Source organism: Ruditapes philippinarum, unplaced genomic scaffold (assembly GCF_026571515.1).
Source record: "Ruditapes philippinarum isolate M1 unplaced genomic scaffold, ASM2657151v2 ctg6858_1_1_1_1, whole genome shotgun sequence".
Classification (NCBI taxonomy): domain Eukaryota; kingdom Metazoa; phylum Mollusca; class Bivalvia; order Venerida; family Veneridae; genus Ruditapes; species Ruditapes philippinarum.
Window position 1 is genome coordinate 38,056 of NW_026867069.1, and position 21,084 is coordinate 59,139.

The 21,084-nt window shown below is 34.1% G+C and overlaps 1 protein-coding gene across 2 annotated transcripts; it reads right to left on the reverse strand.

Annotated features, from left to right (window-relative positions):
- Positions 1–122: 122 nt before the first annotated feature.
- On the reverse strand, positions 123–19,738 carry LOC132734732 (transcription factor E4F1-like). Of its 2 annotated transcripts, none has more exons than XM_060721578.1 (18): positions 19,602–19,738; positions 17,744–17,880; positions 17,111–17,255; positions 16,617–16,719; positions 16,196–16,331; positions 14,351–14,689; positions 14,040–14,166; positions 13,371–13,449; positions 12,899–13,043; positions 9,055–9,189; positions 7,658–7,786; positions 7,027–7,185; positions 5,944–6,023; positions 5,386–5,546; positions 3,656–3,873; positions 3,295–3,493; positions 1,279–1,466; positions 123–848 (listed from the first exon to the last, which is right to left on the reverse strand). In XM_060721578.1, exons 1-18 carry the CDS (start codon positions 19,657–19,659, stop codon positions 318–320), a joined length of 3,069 nt encoding a protein of 1,022 aa, XP_060577561.1. In that variant the 5' UTR covers positions 19,660–19,738; the 3' UTR covers positions 123–317. The 2 variants fall into 2 exon arrangements, with proteins under 2 accessions (XP_060577561.1, XP_060577562.1); XM_060721579.1 differs by lacking the exon at positions 19,602–19,738 and adding an exon at positions 19,532–19,601.
- Positions 19,739–21,084: the final 1,346 nt, after the last annotated feature.

Below are 21,084 nucleotides of genomic sequence, written 5' to 3' on the forward strand. Positions count from 1 at the left end.
CAGCAATCAAGATGTGTTGATTTTCTCAACTTCAAAAACTATAAATTTGTATCAAACCAGATATAAACATTTGACAAAATACTTGAAGTTTGTATTGGAACAAACTTTTCAAATATGAACTTGACAATGTTTGAACATTTTTTTACCTTTATTTGATGCAATAATCTTGCAGTTGATTGTAATAAACCTGGTTGAAAACATAATCACATATCAATTAATGTGAACATGAACATAAATCTATTAACCAAAAACAAAGAAAATCAAAACAATGAAATAAATTAAAACTGGTTTTCACAAAATGACAAAACATTTTCTTGCTAGGAATCTTTTGTTTCTATTGTTTCATTTTCAATCAGTTCACTTTCATCTATATTATTTTCGACACATTGTGTAATTGTGTCACCTTGTTCTTCCTCTGACTGGTTAACTGTTTGTATAACATGTGTTGTTATACCATCTTCTGTTTCTATATCATGTACAAGACCGTCATCTCCTTCTATAAGTTGAGCAATTGTAACCATCTCACTAACATCTTCACACGTATTTGGTACCATAGTCACTGTAGAAACTTCTCCTTCCTCCGACATAGTGATAGTCTGAACCTGATTATCTGAGTTATCCATGTTTGCCATAGGGACAATAGCTACAGTTTCTCCAGTAGTTCTGTCTAATACTCTCATCACAGCATTACTTTCATCTGTGATCACAAGATAATCATCTGTCACTTGTACTGCTTCCACCACAGATGTTTCCTCACCATCCCCAGTAACTACTTCAACATTTTCTATCTCGACATTCTCTCTATGTGCCTCCATATCCCCTGTCTGAACAACAACAATCTCTGCTGTCTGAAAACAAAAATAACAGTGGTATAAAATAAAAATGTTCAGTCCCAACAACGATTTACATCAACAGACTACTAGTATTCTATCCATGACAAAACATATTTAAGTACATATTGCTAAATAATGTGAGAAAACCTTCATTGCAAACAAAAACTGCAAAACTGTCCACTCTATTTCTTCTCAAACTAGGAATATATTCTGAATCTGACTTTTTATGTCATTTATTATATACAAATGTATATATGTCTGACTAAAGAAACAACAATTCATAGCATGGAAATTTTTAGCCATATCAATTACCATCGACAATATTCGAAAATTTATAACAATTGTTTAAAACAGAATACAATGTTATCTTCAAACTTAAGAAATGATTTTAGTATCTATAATGTTAAAATGTTTTTCATCATTTTACATATTAGCAAATATAAACCTGTCTTGAATCATCTGTTTCCTGAGTGACTTCCTCTTGTTTTTCATCCTCCCCGTCAGCCTCTTCATGAGGTACTATATATTGTTGTGTATCAGCTACGACGGAGGAGAATTCGGCCAGGACAGTATAATCTGTGTCATCCTCATCTTCATAATCCTTCATCATCACAATCTGCTTCTTACATGATACTGAAATATCACAACTTAAACATTACAATCTTAATCCCCTTACATTACAAAACTCAATCTATGAAATCATAACTTAACCATTACAAACTTTGTCATTGTTTAGGTTTACACTTAGCATTACTTTTATTTTCATAACATTCATATAAACAAGAAACATGGCAATGCCATGAAACCAGGTTTTCAATTATCACCATTGTAGATAATATGTTGTATTTGAAATACAAATACAAGCAACAAACAATGTAACTATGTGCAATGTAAAACATGAATAATGTAGGAGGAATTGCCACTGAAGAAGTGTTCACTATATATTCTGTATAAGGAAAAAAAACAAAGGGCCATAATTAGGTCAAAAATTATCCAATCACAAAACCCCGACAATATGTGCCAGGGCACTTAATGACAAAGCTTCTGTGAAAGTTTGAACAAAATTCGTTGAGAAATGTAGGACAAGTTCAGCACAGAAGAATTTGTTCACTATATATTGATAATTCTGTATAAGGAAAAAAAACAAAGGGCCATAATTAGGTCAAATATTATCCAATCACAAAACCCCGACAATATGCGCCAGGGCACTTGATTACAAAGCCTTCTGTGAAAGTTTGGTCAAAATCCGTTGAGAAATGTAGGAGGAGTTGCGCACGATAGAAATTGTTCACTATATATTCTGTATAAGGAAAAAAAACAAAGGGCCATAATTAGGTCAAATATTATCCAATCACAAAACCCCGACAATATACGCCAGGGCACTTGATAACAAAGCTTCTGTGAAAGTTTGGTCAAAATCTGTTGGGAAATGTAGGAGAAGTTGCGCACGATAGAAATTGTTCACTATATATTCTGTATAAGGAAAAAAAACAAAGGGCCATAATTAGGTCAAATATTATCCAATCACAAAAGCCCGACAATATGCGCCATGGCACTTGATGACAAAGCTTCTGTGAAAGTTTGAACAAAATCCGTTGAGAAATGTAGAGGGAGTTCAGCACAGAAGAAATTGTTTACTATATATTCCATATAAGGAAAAAAAACAAAGGGCAATAATTAGGTCAAATATTATCCAATCGCAAAACCCCGACAATATGCCCCAGGGCACTTGGTGACAAAGGTTCTGTGAAAGTTTGGTCAAAATCCATGGAGAAATGTAGGAGCAGTTGCGCACAGAAGAAATTGTTCACTATATATTCTTTATAAGGAAAAAAAAACAAAGGGCCATAATTAGGTCAAATATTATCCAATCGCAAAACCCCGACAATATTCCCCAGGGCACTTGGTGACAAAGCTTCTGTGAAGGTTTGGTCAAAATCTGTTGAGAAATGTAGGAGGAGTTGCGCACGATAGAAATTGTTCACTATATATTCTATATAAGGAAAAAAAACAAAGGGCCATAATTAGGTCAAATATTATCCAATCGTTAAACCCCGACAATATGCGCCAGGGCACTTGATGACAAAGCTTCTGTGAAAGTTTGGTCAAAATCCGTTGAGAAATGTAGAAGGAGTTGCGCACAGAAGAAATTGTTTACGCCCGCCCGTCCGCCCATCCGCCCGCCCGCCGACATACCTCAATCTAATAACCAGTTTTTTCCTTCGGAAAACCTGGTCAACTTCGGAAAACCTGGTCAAATATCAGAACCTAAACATTACAATCTTAGTGCTCTTTAATACATTATCATAAAACTATTTCTGGTTTGATAAACATGTAATGACAACATACAAAACGATTTTATATTAAGTTGTACATATTTTGTAAAGGCATTTTCAGATTAAATTCAAGAACATGCCTAGTTTGATTTTCTACAGTATCAACAAAAAAAAGAAGAACTAACCTTTAGCTTTGAGATGTCTGTTGAGTGTTCCATGTTCAGCAAAGCGACGACCACAAAACTGGCACTCGTAGGGTTTCTCTCCAGTATGCATCCTCATGTGGCGTACAACTGAGCCCTTCTCTCGAAATCGACGGTGACAAAATGAACACTCATAAGGCAGGATATCTGTGTGTGTGCGGAGATGTACTTTCATTGCATTCTGGTAAATATAATAGTAATACCAGTAAAAGAAAAAGTTGAACACAAAAGCATATCTTTCAGGTGTATTATGAAATTTCTTTAGCTAAAATTTCAATCTCAACAAGAAAAATTCTAAGTCATTTATAAATGACCTCTAACAAGGAGTAATAAAATTACTTACATTTGTTTTGAAAGTCTTTTCACAAAAGTTGCATGGGAAAGGTCTAACTCCTGAGTGAATTTTGATGTGTTCTCGAACATGTGACAACCTTTTAAACAGTTTACCACATTCTCCGCACTTAAAGTTCCGATCTTCTATATGAGTAGCCATATGTTTCTTCAGCGTATCTCGGGTAATAAAAGATCTCTCACATTTGGTACACTTATGTGGACGTAAACCTTTAAACAAATATCATAATTAGTTAACTTTGAATAAAAATTTTACTTAATAGCATAACTCATCTTGCTCAAATCTTGAAATATAACTATATACTGTAGAATGTTGCTTAACTTGTCATTAAAAGTAATGTGTTTATAAATGCTTTAAAAAAATGCAAAAGATAGATAAATCTTATATCTAGCAGTCATAAGGTGTAAATTTGTGTATGTGTATATAACATATACAGTCGAAACTGTACTAACGGTCACCTCTTATCGGCGGTCACCTGACCTTAACGGCCATTTTGTGACGCTCCCGACGAAAACCACTCTATTTTATACATCTGTTCAACGGTCACCTGCTGTCCGCGGTCAACGGTCACCTAAAATGCTTCCCGAATCTTAAAGTCGGTCATCTTAAGCGGTCAGCCAGGTGAAAAGGCCAGGCAATCTTCTGCGGTCAGCCAGGTGAAACGGCCAGGCAATCTTCTGTCATTTATTTTCAAAGATGACACGTGTCATGGATTAACAAAAGCTACATGTACTTGTCAGGTGCTAGATATTATCACAAACCACAACATTTCATGAAGTTTGCATAATTGCTCATCCTTGTCGTAATTACAAATGTTTGGAACGTCTCAACGCACATGCAATTCGTTCTTTTGAGTTACTGTACGCTAGTTTTTTATTTTTCAATTTACCGATTTTAAGAAAAAAGAAAGAAGAAAAAAATGCATTGTCGATGGCAGAAAGAAATTTCAGTTTATCCCGATTCAGATAAATTTTGTGCGTACTTGGTACTTACCAAAGAAATGAAAATGAATTACATCGCCGATTGTCTAAATTCCTCAGTAATAAATTCATAAAAACACTTGCTCCATGTGTGAAAATAAAATTGCATGAATATAATAAGGTCACTGTTATCACACCCATTAAGTTTACACACTAGATGACCTCTAAGAGGTAACTAGCGGTCTCTTCAAAGGAATCTTTGATGTTTACAAACCTGTAGCCCTGCCGTTTCAATCCGAAACATCAAAGGAAGTGCCGACACTTAGATGACGTGTACACAATATTCATTTGATCAAAAGTTAGAAAAAGAAACTGTCATACTTTTTTTGTGAAAAAAATATTACGCATTTTAAATTATTGTGCAAGAAGATATTTTTATGGGATAAATAGTTTCAATTATTGACATAATAAATCGTGTGTGCATTTGTTTATCTGTGTTACATTCATGTAAAGCTTTATATGTTGGAAGGATTTTGTACATGTTAAACCATTAAAAACATACGTTTGTAAATGGTTAAAAACTGATGATGATGATGATGATGATGAATCAGACTGGTTTATTTATACTTAAATCAGATTTATTTTACAAAGAAATGAATAATTTATTTGGATAAAAACTGAATCCTCCATTCAGCAGCCACCTGTCTTAAGCAGCCAAAATGACTGCATCCCTTGGCTGGCTGCTTAAGACAGTTTCGACTGTATAGAGAGTGTCATAAACTTGTATATCCAGGGTATTACCTGTATGATTTCTCATGTGAAGTTTGAGGTAGTTACTTCCCCGGAATTGTTTATTACAAACAGGACATTTGTATGAATTGCCAGATAATTCTCTATGTGTTTCACTTTCCACATCATCCTGTGGTAGCTCCATTAATTGTTTCAAAGCAGTTTTAGCATCTCTGAAAAAAAGTACAATGTCAAATTTACTATTACTTCACAATTGCAAACATCCATTGTGTGTGTGAAGTTAGATAAATCTTAAAAATATACATATTTATGGCAATACAATATGTGATGAGGCTATTCTAACTCCAAAACAATGGAAAATTATAAAGAATCTTTCATAGCACATATTATAAATTGGTAAATTGAGAAAAAAATAATTGTAAAATTTAATAATTCTAAAAATAAGGAAACTTTTTTCCCTAATATAAATCACAAAGAGGTTCTAACTTTATCTTTTAATACTGCAATAGAAAAATATACTACAAATAAAATATCTTCCTGAGGTCAACTTGGGTTTATTTTTAAACAATATTTTATTACAATATTTGACTAGGAAAAATCCTATTATACCCAATTAAGCTATCTCCATCTTTACTGGTGTCATTTTGCTCTGCTCTTGTTGATACTAAATCAGTTAAAGGATCACTGCTCTGTAACAACAAAATTGAGCCGCGTCATGACAAAACCAACAAAATGGGTTTGCGACCAGCATGGATTCAGACCAGCCTGCACAGTCTGATTAGGATCCATGCTGTTCGCTATCAGTTTCTCTACTTGTTATAGGGTTTGTAAGCGAACAGCATGGATCCTGATCAGACTGCGCAGATGCGCAGGCTGGTCTGGATCCAGGCTGGTCGCAAACGCATTATGTTGGTTTTGTCATGACGCGGCTCAAATGTTTTAAGTATTAAACAAAAATAAGTGCCATGAAAGTTAGTACAAAATATTTCAACATCAAAATGTAGAACATATCATTTCATATGATTTGATATTAAATGCCATTCCTTTTTTCTAAAGAGAAATCATTTTTGAGACTTCTTATTTCTTCTGAAAACAATGTCTTATAATTTAACAACTTATATATTGTATATTATTTTAACAGTTACTGTTAAAGGTGTATAAAGCTACATATTTGCTGTCTGTGGTTTTAAAATTATTGTTTCTTTTGTAATTTAAATGGTTACTGAATACCTAAAATGAAAGAATTTTTTCAAAGTATTATATTGAAAGGAAATGGGGCGTGCATGAAATCATTGGAAAACTTGAAAGTAGCAGTAGAATATTTTGTTCTGGGATTTTTATTATGTTAACTTATTCATGTATATATCTTTCAAGAAACAATCATAAAGTTATGAACATATTTTTACTGATTTAAAATTTTTACACAAATATTTCGAAACAGCTTTACACATTTGAATACTTGATTAATGCAACCTTAACAGCTTGTAATAAATTTTATCGTTTCAACTACTACATATTGACTAAAAACAATGCTAATTAAATGTGTCTTAAAAATCAACTAACCAATTATACATCATTCAATATAAGATGGCCTATAAAATTTAATCTGTGTGGTAATTTTCAGACCAATAACTTCATCCTAAAAATATTTAAAGGCCTGCTGACATTTACATAAGTAACGACAAAACTTACTCTGATTTGAACATGATGATGAAGAAACATGTGATTCTCAAAGTCTTCTTTATTGTCAGTGATATAATGACATAACTGACATTTACAGGTGTCTTCTGCTAAATGTGTACGTAAATGAATTCTTAATGCTTCCAATGATAAATATTCTTCATTACACACCTGCAATAAAACAAGTTATAACAAGAAATAAAATATACAGTACACTGTTTGAAAAAGTGAATTTCAAAAACTTGATCTTGAAAATCAAGGTGAGGCTAAAAGTCAAATTTCAATGCATCAAAGTTAGCTCTAATCTACAGACATGTTTTATCCAAGAATGAAAGCTCCAGCTGATAGAATACAGGGTAATGTCAAGTTTAAAGTTGTCTTTAGAAATATGGACAAACATACTTGTATACAGGAAGGACTATAACAAAATGCCTTTAAGCAGAAATAGACATTTATTAATGCAATTATTTGGACATATATCATTCCTTGATTCTGTGACTAATATTACCCTATACTTCCCTAGTATCTATTTTAATTTCATCTGGAATCTGCTATGGAGGACAAATTATATTGTACATAGTGTCCTAAACTAAATTGCAACAAAGATATCAATAAAGGACTAATGTAATAAAGTGACACCTACTTTACAAACACTAGCTGAGGATTGACTGACAGTCTCTGAATGTACAAACTGCTGGATATTTTCATCTTCTATAATTGTCTCTACACCATCTGCTATCACAACTTCTACACCAGCACTTGCCTCATCAAACTGTAATAAAGAAGTTATGCAATACTTGCAGTGACTTGTTTCATCTTTGGCCACACTCTGTGTAAGTAATCATAGACAGAAAGCAATGTAGATTTGCAATTTGTATGGTAAAATCTATGTAAATATTTGTTTGTTTTATTGTTTTATTGGGTTTTATGCCACAGTAAAGGTCATATGGCGACATTCCAGCTTTACTGGCAGAGAAAAACCTCAGGTGTCCTTCCGTGCATTATTTCAGGCACGAACTGGTAACTAAGTAGAACCACCGACGTTCCATAAGCTAGCTGGATAGCTTCCTTACATGAAAGAATTCAAAGTCCCTTTCGGGATTCGAACCCACAGTGGTGAGGGGCAAGTGGTTTGAAGTCAATAACCTTAACCACTCCGCCACGGACGCCCCTATGTAAATATTAAAGTAGAACTTCGGTAAGTCGAATTTGGAGGGACTTGCGTAAAAACTTCGACACATCGGGACTTCGACTCATGAATCGGTCTGAATTTCATGACAAAATTTCAACCCGTGACTAGTCCTAATTATAAGATCTATAACGTAACCTGTTTCATTTTTTTCTTTCATTCATTAATCTGATATTTTACATTATACAATGATAAATATGACATGTAAAATAACTTTTCACGGCTAATGATTTGGACTACCTGTTGACGTATACAATGAAGTTACAAAAGGCAAAACAATACGAAAGGGCAATAACTAAACCAGCATATAGTAAATATTTTGTGTGTGATTATCACGCGACACCGGGTCACGGAAGTACTCAAATGATAGTTTAAACTGTTTACATGTACTTTCAAATACTGCTACGGCAATTATAATAGTAATGATTAAAGCATTTTTTCACAGTCATATTTTAACGCATACAAAGGCTGTTTGAACACTCGGCTGTGTAATTAACACCTGTCACTAAAGTTGATCGGAAATCATCTTCGCCGCCAGAAAAGGTGTTAAAAATGTCTAGAGATCGAAGGTGTCAAAATAATCGAAGGACTTCGACTTATTTGTGGTAAATTGTACTAGATTTATTCTATACGGTCCACGAAAAAACTTCGACACATTGAAAAATTCCACACATAAAATCTCGACTCATAAATAGGTTTTTATCAGGAATATATAAGGGAAAAAATCGGGACTTTCATTTTACTTCAACACATCGAGAAAATCGACTAATCGAAGTTTGACTCATAGAAGTTCTACTGTAGTAGATATATTAAAGCAAGCATTAAAGACAAGAGTATTTAAATTATCATACCAGGTGTTTGTTCTCGTCATTGTGTACAGTGTTATCTAGAACATCAGATACTGTATGAATGTTAGACAGTTGTTCCTCATCCTCCTCCTCACCTTCCACTGTATCTAACTGCTGTATGTTTATAACTGATACAAACTGAAAACATCCAAACATAAACACTACCATAATTATATCAACTGAAAACATGCAAAACTTAAATCATGACTAAAATAAACAGATTCAAAATTACATGAACTACATGTAATAAAACTCTATGGGATCATCCTGGCATGTAATGACAATCCTGAATCATGTACAAGAATCTAATAAGGTATGCAGACTTGGGGTGTGGCCATATTGTTGATGTGTCAGACTAGTAATCTAAAGATTGCTGATCAAGTGGGTTCAAAACTCAGTAGGGGCAAGTCCTTATCTACTTCAAAGACATAACTTACACTTACTGCTTAATAATAATTTGCTCTTAAAGCTGATATCATCCTACACAATCAAACTAAATAAAACTTTGTATAAAATATATTAAAACCAGCTTGCTAATAATGTTCATTCAAGAGGCTAGATGGTTCAATTTCACTTAGTAAATTCCTAATGCCAATAAGGTTAACTTCAGAAGGCTAGCAGTTACAAACTAAAAAACAAGAGGGCCATGATGGCCCTAAATGCGCTCACCTGTATATAGGCCCCCCCCCCCACCCCCAGGCCAATTTTTACCCAAGGGCTTTTATTTGTTTATTTGAACAGACTTGGTAGACACCCATAAGAAGATGTTTCATGCTAAACATCTAAGTTCTAGCTCATTGGGTTTTTTAAAAGAAGATTTTTAAAGTTTTTACTATACACATATAGTTAAAAACAATGACACCCCTGGGGCAGGGCCAGTTTTGACCCCCAGGCTTTTATTTGAACAAACTTTGTAGATATTTACTTAAAGATGTTTCATGCTTAATATCTAAACTCTAGCTATTTGGGTTTTTTCAAAGAAGATTTTTAAGTTTTTGCTATACACATATAAGAAAATCAATGACCCCCCCGGGCGGGGCCAGTTTTGACCCCAGGGCTTTTATTTGAACATACTTGGTAGACACCCATTAGAACATGTTTCATGCTAAATATCTGAGCTCTAGCTCTTTGAGTTCTTTAAAAGAAGATTTTTTAAGTTTTTGGGGCGGGGCCAATTTTGACCCCAGGGCTTTTATTTGAACAAACTTGGTAGACACTCATTAGAAGATGTTTCATGCTAAATATCTTAGCTCTAGCTCTTTGGGTTCTTTAAAAGAAGATTTTTTAAGTTTTTACTATATGCATATAGGGAAAATCTATGACCCCCTGGGGCGGGGTCAATTTTGACCCCAGGGCTTTTATTTGAACAAACTTGGTAGACATTCACTAGAAGACATTTCATGCCAAATATCTAAGCTCTAGCTCTTATGGGTCTTTAAAAGAAGATTTTTTAAGTTTTTACTATATGCTTAAGGGAAAATCAATGACCCCCCGGGGCGGGGCCAATTTTGACCCCAGGGCTTTAAGTTGAACAAACTTGGTAGACACTCACTAGAAGATGTTTCATGCTTAATATCTTAGCTCTAGCTCTTTGGGTTCTTTAAAAGAAGATTTTTTAAGTTTTTACTATATGCATATAGGGAAAATCAATGACCCCCTGGGGCGGGGCCAATTTTGACCCCAGGGCTTTTATTTGAACAAACTTGGTAGACACTCACTAGAAGATGTTTCATGCAAAATATCTAAGCTCTAGCTCTTAAGGTTCTTTAAAAGAAGATTTTCTAAGTTTTTACTATATGCATATAGGGAAAATCAATGACCCCCTGGGGCGGGGCCAATTTTGACCCCAGGGCTTTTATTTGAACAAACTTGGTAGACACTCACTAGAAGATGTTTCATGCCAAATATCTAAGCTCTAGCTCTTAGGGTTGTTTAAAAGAAGATATTTAAAGATTTTTCTTTCGGTTGCCATGGCAACCAGAGTTCTGCATGGAATTAAATTCTTTGAACAGTTTTTAAAGGTGACCACCAAAGGAACATTCCTGTGAAGTTTGGATGAAATTGGCTCAGTGGTTTATGAGGAGATGTCATTTAAAGCAAAAGTTTACGGACGGACGACGGACCGACAGACGGACGGACGGACGCCGGACGAAAAGCGATCACAAAAGCTCACCCTGTCACTTTGTGACAGGTGAGCTAAAAACAAGAGGGCCATGATGGCACTAAAAGCGCTCACCTGTGTATAAGCCTGGAGCGGGGCCAGTTTAAACCCCAGAGCTTTTATTTGAACAAACTTGGTAGACACCCATTAGATGTTTCATGCTAAACATCTTAGGTCTAGCTTGTTGGGTTTTTTAAAAGAAGATTTGTTCAAGTTTTTTTCTTTACACATATAGTTAAAAACAATGACACACCTGGGGCAGGGCCAGTTTTGACCCCAGGGCTTTTATTTGAACAATCTTTGTAGACACTTACTAGACAATGTTTCATGCTTAATATCTGAACTCTAGCTATTCAGGTTTTTTTCAAAAAGAAGATTTTTAAGTTTTTGCTATACACATATAAGGAAAATCAATGTCCCCTGGGACGGGCCAATTTTGACCCAGGGCTTTTATTTGAAACAAACTTTGTAGACACTCACTAGAAGATGCTTCATGCTTAATATCTAAACTCTAGCTATTTGAGTTTTTTCAAAGAAGATTTTGTAAGTTTTTGTCATACACATATAAGGAAAATGAATGACCCCCGGGGCGGGGTCAATTTTGACCCCCAAGGCTTTTATTTGAACAAACTTGGTAGACACTCACTAGAAGATGTTTCATGCTTAGTATCTAAACTCTATCTACTTGTTTTTTTTTTCAAAAAAGATCTTATAAGTTTTTGTTATAAACATATAAGGAAAATGAATGACCCCCGGGGCGGGGCCAATTTTGACCCCAGGGCTCTTTTTTGAACAAACTTGGTAGACATCCATTAGAACATGTTTTATGCTAAATATCTTAGCTCTAGCTCTTTGCATTCTTTAAAAGAAATTTTTTTAAGTTTTTACTATATGCATATAGGGAAAATCAATGACCCTCTGGGGCGGGGCCAATTTTGACCCCAGGGCTTTTATTTGAACAAACTTGGTAGACACCCATTAGAAGATGTTTCATGCTAAATATCTTAGCTCTAGCTCTTTTGGTTCTTTAAAAGAAGATTTTTTTAAGTTTTTACTATATGCATATAGGGAAAATCAATGACCCCCTGGGGCGGGGCAAGTTTGGACCCCAGGGTTTTTAATTGAACAAACTTGGTAGACACTCACTAGAAGATGTTTCACGCCAAATATCTAAGCTCTAGCTCTTTGGGTTTTTTAGAAGAAGATATTTAAAGTTTTTTCTTTTGGTTGCCATGGCAACCAGAGTCTCGTACCTGAGATAAATGAGAGAGTCTGAATATCTGATTCGTTGTTAAAGTGCACACTCGTCATAAGACGTAACAGCATACAGAGACAGTGATCGAGATAGACGTTCTGGATATGTTTCATACTGAATGATTATGACTGCCCTTATGGTTTTCAGAGAAGCTTGTCGGTTTTAGCATAATATGAATATAGGATACACAGACGGCACACAGCACCGCGTATAGTTATTGTCGACTGTATGACGACGAGCACACGATCGAGTGATCCTAATAAGCTCAGCACTGTATGTATACATAGGGGTCAGGTGAGCTAAAAATATCAGTGACACTTTATTATTATGCTTATATTATGCTCAAAGTTAACCATTACAACAATAATGGCAATAAATTAACTTATAATAACAATTAATAAAAGGAATGACCAAGGCAGTAAAATCTTTACATTATCTTGATCAACTTGTAGGGACTGGTTCTCGTTTTGGTCTTTATTCACCATTGCTGCCACTGATGCAGGAACATTGGTACCCACAGACCATTTTTTACGATATCTCGGCAGATCATCATCAGACTTAGATGTGCATGGAGTTCTAATAGACAGAAAAGAATACATACATAATCAACTTGCAACTTACTGACAGATATTTGGTTCATCAATTAATATTCTAATTTAATGTATTAAAGATACTATTACTACTAAAGATTCAATATAATGGGATTGATAGAAGAAACAAATATAAATGCAACTGATAACAATTTTCAGAATAAATTTAAGATCATAATAAGATCGGAAATTGATGTTGTGCATGTAAAAATGTGTTACAAGAACTGAAACTACGGTGCCAGTGACAAAATTTTAAAAGTTTATCATAATAAGGAATAAACAATGTTTGCATTATCTACTTTAAATTGTCTACCTCGACTTGAGATGTCTTGTAAGAGCACCAGATTCAGTGAATGTGCGGCCACACAACTCACAGGGGTATGGACGTTCTCCTGAAATAACAGTACATACTTCTTCAAATTTACATTACCAACATAATGGGTTTGCTACCAACATGGATCCAGACCAGCCTGCGCATCCGCGCAATCTGATCAGGATCCATGCTGTTCGCTTACAAACCCTATAACAAGTAGAGAAACTGATAGCGAACAGCATGGATCCTGATCAGGCTGTGCGGATGCGTAGGCTGGTCTGGATCCATGCAGGTCGCAAACCCATTATGTTGTTTTTGTCATGGCGCTGCTCATTTTATTTAAATTTAATCTGTCTTATGTTTATCATACCTTTCATCAGTTAAAACATTGTAGTAAAAACAATTTGCAGACTAAAAATCTTGAAAATATCATATCACTATTACTTTACATATTAAATTGATAACCTGTCCACAAAATGCATCATGCACACAACAGCTGATATTACAACAAATATTTAAAGCACAGAACAATAGCACTGGAAAGATTAAAGAATAGCAAAGCTCTGTGTACATATCAAGGTATAAAGTAGACATTTTTGCCTTGAAACACATCAAATATCAACTGATATTATTACTTCTTAAATTGTTTCTTAACAATCATATACTCACCCGTATGCCGTCTTGAATGTCTTTTTAAAGATCCCTTGGTCTTGAAGGCATAAGTACACCCCTCATACATACAAGGATATTGGCGCTTGTTTGTATGTGTTAACATATGTGCTTTTAATACTGCAAGCTAAATAGTTAAACAAACTATCATAAGTAAACTGAATGCTGTTATATATGACTTACTAGTCAATAAATTATCCATTGTATGAAATTTGTAAGTTACATCAGCTTGACGGTTTTTAATAAGGAACATTTGCAAAACTAAATGTTGAAAGAAATGATTAACAATTTGAAAGAATGAAAGAAAATACCTCTTTAAATTTGTTGTCACAAATATTGCACATAAATCTTCTACTGGCTTTATCATCATACATCAGTTTTTGTCGTTTAGCTGGTTGATTGTTTGGTTTAGGAGCTATTCTATAGCTATTATTTCCTGGTGTTGCAATGACTACTAAATCTTCTTTGACTACTGCACCTGTTTCATCATGCACACTGACTTGTATCTCATCCGAACCCTGTACTTGTTGACTAGCCTCAGCTTTCTCTACGAGGGCAGCTGCCATGATGACCTGGTCTAAACTGTCCATCTCGGGAGCAGCTTGTTGCTGCATTTCTTCCTCGGCCTCCTCATCCTCCGCTATCTCCTCCTACAATAAACACAACTGGTACATCATAACTGAACAATTACATTTATATACATCAATACTCTTTCATAAGAATTGATTCTCAAATATAAGTTCAACTTAAAAACCTCTAAAATCTAATCAATTATGAATGTGTTTTGTGCATTGTCAATTAAAGTAACCTGCATTGGCCTCAACATTTATGTGTCTACCCAAAGATATAAATATAATACCAACAGATAAGTAGAGATAATTAATGGCTAGACATTTCTTTTAAAATAAAATCTTAGAAAAAACTAGACCTGTGTCCAAAGGACACGGATGCCCCCACTGTGCAGATGTGCTCGTAAACAAGAGCATGCATATCTGTATGTAAGATTTTTATGTGGAACTTTTTATTAAAATCTGCCATCCGGTTTAAGAGGAGTTGCGTTCACAAAATTTCTATATGGTATATGGTGAAAAAATCAACAAAGGGCCATAATTCTGTTAAATTTGGTCGCAGCAAAAATTCCTTCCTTTACTACCATCTACACATTAAGGTTGTTCATCCCTGCAAGTTTAAGCAAAATCTGCCATCCGGTTTAAGAGGAGTTGCGTTCACAAAATTTCTATATGGTATATAGTGAAAAAATCAACAAGGGCCATAATTCTGTTAAATTTGGTCGCAGCAAAAATTCCTTCCTTTACTACCATCTACACATTAAGGTTGTTCATCCCTGCAAGTTTAAGCAAAATCTGCCATCCGGTTAAGAGGAGTGGCGTTCACAAGATTTCAAGATGTACAGACAGACAGACGTACGGACGGACAAGTGAACGCTATATGCTCCCCACTTTGTGGGGGCATAACTAGAACCGACAACTGACAACATATATATGGTATATAGTGAAAAAATCAACAAAGGGCCATAATTCTGTTAAATTTGGTCGCAGCAAAAATTCCTTCCTTTACTTCCATCTACACATTAAGGTTGTTCATCCCTGCAAGTTTAAGCAAAATCTGCCATCCGGTTTAAGAGGAGTTGCGTTCACAAAATTTCTATATGGTTGAAGTGAAAAAATCAACAAAGGGCCATAATTCTGTTAAATTTGGCCGCAGCAAAAATTCCTTCCTTTACTACCATCTACACATTAAGGTTGTTCATCCCTGAAAGTTTAAGCAAAATCTGCCATCCGGTTTAAGAGGAGTGGCGTTCACAAGATTTCGGGACGTACGGATGGACGTACGGACGGACATTCCAACATTTTGGCTTTAGGGGCTATTTTCTTTGTTATTTTCTTTGTTTTCTTAAGGACTACTAGCCCCTAAATCCTTTGATCACGGAATGAACCTATTGTTCTCTTTTGTTCTCTTTACTGTTATATAGCCCCTAAACCCAAAATGTATGCTCGGACAGACGTACGGACGGACAAGTGCAATGCTATATGCTCCCCACTTTGTTGGGGCATAAAAATTCTTTTTTTAAAAAGGAAACAAAGTGTAAGGCACAAACAATATAAATAAAATCTAATTTCTCACTGCTACATTACCTTAATTGCTTCTAAATTAGGTCTATACTCCTTGTCTCTATCATCATCATAGTCATCATCACCTGCCTCATCATCATCATCATCATCGCTATCTTCTTTATGATCATACTCAGTGTGACGTTTCAGTGAAGCTTCTCTACAAGGTTATAACATTATAAACAATAAAAGAATTATCTTACAGTAACAAGTTAAAATCTAGAATAATAATATTCCTTTAAATACTTCACTGTCTAAATGTTTACTCTTAAAAACACTCTTAAAAGGCAAAGAAATATCTATTATAATAGGAAAAAACAAATAAATATATAATTATGTTGAAAAAAATTATCTTATTTTATGTATTCATGAAACATACAAAGTACCTGTTCCATTTGAAAAATTGTATATTATATTTGATTTATTTATGAAACATAAAAAATACCTATTAAATTTTCTATCACATTTTGAGCAGATATACGCTGGTCTTTCAGTAATGACAAGATTCTGGTTGTGTATCTCATTAAGTTTACGTTTCCCTCTTTTTCCTTAGGTAAAAAATTTATTACAATCATTATGGTGGTTAAGGTTTGTACAAAATTAAATAAACAATGAACTTAAAAAATAAATATTCTTGTCCCAAATTTGTTATCAAATAGCTTAGTGAACTTTCTTAAATGAGTACAATTTAACCTTTAAGGTCTAACAACATCATTTATAGGTCAAGGTTATATTTTAATATGTCAAAATGAAACTTTCTTCTGAACGTATGTAGATGTTATGATCACTTATAAAGTCCTTCACAATATATATGCATGAGCTTTTATTTTAATGCCGGGTCATGAAAGTAGTGATGTGAGATATGTATCCCTTATAATAATGACAATAACAATAATGACATAAACATATGACATAATAATATATTGATACTACGTATACCTGTTTTTGTTTGTTGATCATTTTCTTTCTCACTATCTTGGCCAGCATGATGAGTTACAACCCTTTCCTTCTTTCCTCGCACCTGTCTCTGGATCAGTGTGGGCATAATCATCCTCTTATCTACATCAGACTTGGAATACTTCACCTTCAAATAAATAATATCTTTCACTTTAAAGGGTATAAAGTTATATGCAATGAAAAAAAAATCATATGCTCAATTCTAAAAAAGTTGAGGTTTCGGGGTTTATCTGTCTGGCAATGATTCAGCTCTTAAGGAAATATACAAACATATTTCTTTCATATAGTATTAGATAATATGGAGGTTTTCTTTTTTTTAATTCAAATAACAATTTTTGCAGCAGTTTAGCAGCTTTATACATTTTAACTGAAATATATTAACCAGTAACTAGTGGTTAAGGTGCTTGAGACCTCTTGTGATCATAATAATTTTCAATCATAAGGTACAAGACTTGTTTACTTCAAGGTAGTGGATCTGAAATTGGTTTGAATAAACTCTAAACCTTCAACATAATCAAGCTCTTTTAAATATCTCAAAATTTAAATCTTTTAAATCTTCCTGAATGTATTGTCCTTTTTCTGTAGTATGTCTGAACAAAATCATGACTGTCTCACCTTGAAATTATCGTGTTTAACTTTATGTTCGAGGTACTTCTGGATGTTATAGAATACCATATTACACCTGCGACACACATGAACATCATCATCAACCTCATCCTTAATAATAATCTCATGAATTTCACGTACTTCTCCTGTTAAAAATATAATTACTGATTCATTTTTAGGTAATACATAATTATATCTTTAAGACAGCTGCCCTAATAACATCCTATTGTGGTTATCAAAATAAATATACATATTAACCCAATCACTGTGATGGTGAGGCTCACAATTTGTCCTTTTAACTACTTACATAACTTAAGTGTTCATTTCTACCACAATAGTGATGCATTGCAATTTGCTCTGGGAATTAACTATGCGGTACTTCATAACTGTGTATGAAAGTCCCCTTTAGAAAGTTAGTTTAGACAGCTCATTCCTAAAGGATGCCAAAGAATGAGCCTCAGCAACAGATGCTGGCAGGTAGTTCCACAGAGAAAACAAGTTACAATGAGGAAAGAAGCTAAACTTCATAAAGTCAGTGGACGCTGAATACTGCATAGGAACTCGAGAACGGGACCGCAGATTGCGGCATATATTTTCAATCGTGTAACGGTTTTTAAAAACGTTTCTGCTACATCTAAATATCTTTTAGTATTATCCGAGTGTATGGACTCAAAAAATATATTATCAATTGAACCCAATCTGTCTCTTTTAAAACTGGTCAAATTTTACGGTATTATAAAAAAAGACAAGGAGTGACATCCGCCATTTGCCGAAACGTTTTCGGCATGAGTTTTTCCCCTTTGGCTACAATTGATTACTATTTTTTCAGAATTTTGTTCCCGTTATTTTTGTCAACTATCAGGTATCGTCCAGATATAACGTTAACGGTTTATTGTTTACACGTGTTGACATGTATTGGCGGCATTATAACGGGCGTATTCGTGTATTGATTTGTTAAAATGGAGAAAACAGACACTTTAGTAATATGGTCCAACTGATTTTGCCTAACTGAAAAAAGGAATATTAAAACATGATCCATAGATAAATATTTTAGGCACTCATCTCGTATTCATTACTAGAAAAATTAAAACAAAAATCAAGCATATCGAGGGGGATAACTTACGCCGAACGTTGCGGCAAATGGCGGATGTCATTCCTTTTCTTTTTTCAATATATCCTACCGTAAATTTGACTGATTTTAAAATTAGCAGATTATATTAAATTGAGATTAGATAATTAAAGACCACCCGCTCGCATAATATGAAAAGATATTCAAAGGTCGGACAAACTATATGTAAAGACAGTAAGGATTCGGATTTATGCGCCGCAATATACGGTCCTGTTCCAGAGTTCCTATGGAAATTACTGCAGGAATCTGGTACTGTGGACGACCTTGCTCTGGGTTTAGTTGATGTTAAGAAATGGCCGGGATATATTTAACATACATCTAATATTATGAACTTATCTAGGAGATAAGGAGTCTTGACTGCTGGGGTATCCTCAGGATAAAACACCTGCCAATGGTAAATTTTCCTCCGAATATATCAGTCAAGAGCAATGCCAGTCCATTCACAGATCTTAAAATTGACCAACCTGTTGTTGGAATGAAATAAAGTCAAACAAAACTACTGCATTAAAATATCAATAACTTTTTATAGCAGACGAATATCCGAAAATGGAATGTGTCCGATTATTCTACTTCATATAAAACATTCGTCAACAAATACAGCGTCAGTGCCTCATAAGACATCTATCTTTAATACAATTGCATATTAATTCAACTTATTTTTGTGTTACCTTTTCCTTCAAAATACCACTTAAGCAAATTTCTCGTGCAAAAAATGAACATAAACCTTCAAAAATGTACCTGTTTCCTGAAATCGGCCAATCTTATCGGTTTCTGGTTCGATGTCGTTCTCCTCCATTCTTGTTTTACGACAACTTTAATTTTCGTGAGTTTCCGTTATTTTCCGTGATCAAAGTACTTAAAGGTTGCAACATATATTTTTAAATATGATTGTCATTTTTCATGTCACTTATGATATAAAACCTTTAAAAATCTTCGTGAGAGTGTAACAAGAGCCGATATTATTTAACTTAGGTTCAATAGTCGATTAAAGATATGAAAAATCTATGATATATAAGAACTCTTTAGTCAGTGTGGCAATACCACGTGACATTGACGTCATTTTCGGCATCATTTCCAAGACAAATGTTGCTCGATTCGGAAAAGAAAATAGCCGTAAATATTTTATTTCTGTACCAATTTCTTTGGGATATGCACCAGTCTACGGGGAAAAATATAAGCTTTCCATAGAATATTGGATCTTCGTCAGTATATAATCCGTTTTATCAAACACTTTGCCTAACCTTGGAAGTTGCTTGTATTAGAGCGGGCTTCAGTTGCAAGCTATTTCGTTTTCTGGCGTTATCTGGTCTACGCCATGGGTTGTAATAGAATGCGAAATGGACTCCATTTCGCGAAATGAACTTACCGCCTACGGAATGGACATTTTTTTGTTTAACCGTGATGAGAAATATTATTTTTATTAATTTATGTTTAACATATGACATAAAACTACAGATTGAATCAATGAATATTACTATTTTCCTATTTTATAGTCATATTTCTGAAAATAATCTGGCCTCTACGAAATGGAGTTTTCGGCCACGAAATGGAGTTTTCGCTTACGGAATGGACATTTGCTTTACAAATTATGGTGTAACTGACATGTCACAAAGGGTATCTTTTCTATTCACTTATATTGGGACGACAAAAATATTTTTGTCCCAGGTTAAACATATGATATTAAACAGAATCTTTCTATTTGAAAGACCTTATGTATTAAACACTGAACTACGTTATTTTCAAATGTACAAGCATAAATAATGAAAAAAATATTACCAAAATTGTTTAAATAGTAATTTTATGTCATATATCACTTGTTCATTATTAAAAATGATATTAAATGGTACACTTAAACCAAAATTTAAGAAACAAATGTCCATTTCGTAGTTGAAAAGTTCATTTCGCGAAATGGAGTCCATTTCGCATTCTATTACTACCGCTACGCCATGATTAAAAAGTCAGGTTTACATCAACCGGGAGTACGGAAGGCAAAACTCTACCTAAATATGTTCATTTTTTTATTATGAATGACATAAATCTTACATTTTTCTTCAATTGTCAAATCTGGCACCAGTTCCAAGTCGAAAAAAAGGACTACAGTTTAAAGCCGATTTTAGAATCCGTTGCAAATGCGAAGCAACATGCCTACCGTTCTCTTTCTATAATTATGTTAACCATGAAAAACTTTTTATTTTCTATACAATTTACATAAACACAAATG

What these genes read in the sequence shown, in the direction of transcription:
- LOC132734732 (XM_060721578.1), bottom strand. Translation starts at nt 19,659, where the DNA reads ATGGAGGAGAACGACATCGAACCAGAAACCGATAAGATTGGCCGATTT. An exon ending in GTGACAACAAATTTAAAGAG is followed by an intron (nt 14,167 to 14,350) that starts GTATTTTCTTTC and finishes TTAACTATTTAG; the next exon opens with CTTGCAGTATTAAAAGCACA. An exon ending in AAACAGATGATTCAAGACAG is followed by an intron (nt 849 to 1,278) that starts GTTTATATTTGC and finishes TTTTGTTTTCAG; the next exon opens with ACAGCAGAGATTGTTGTTGT.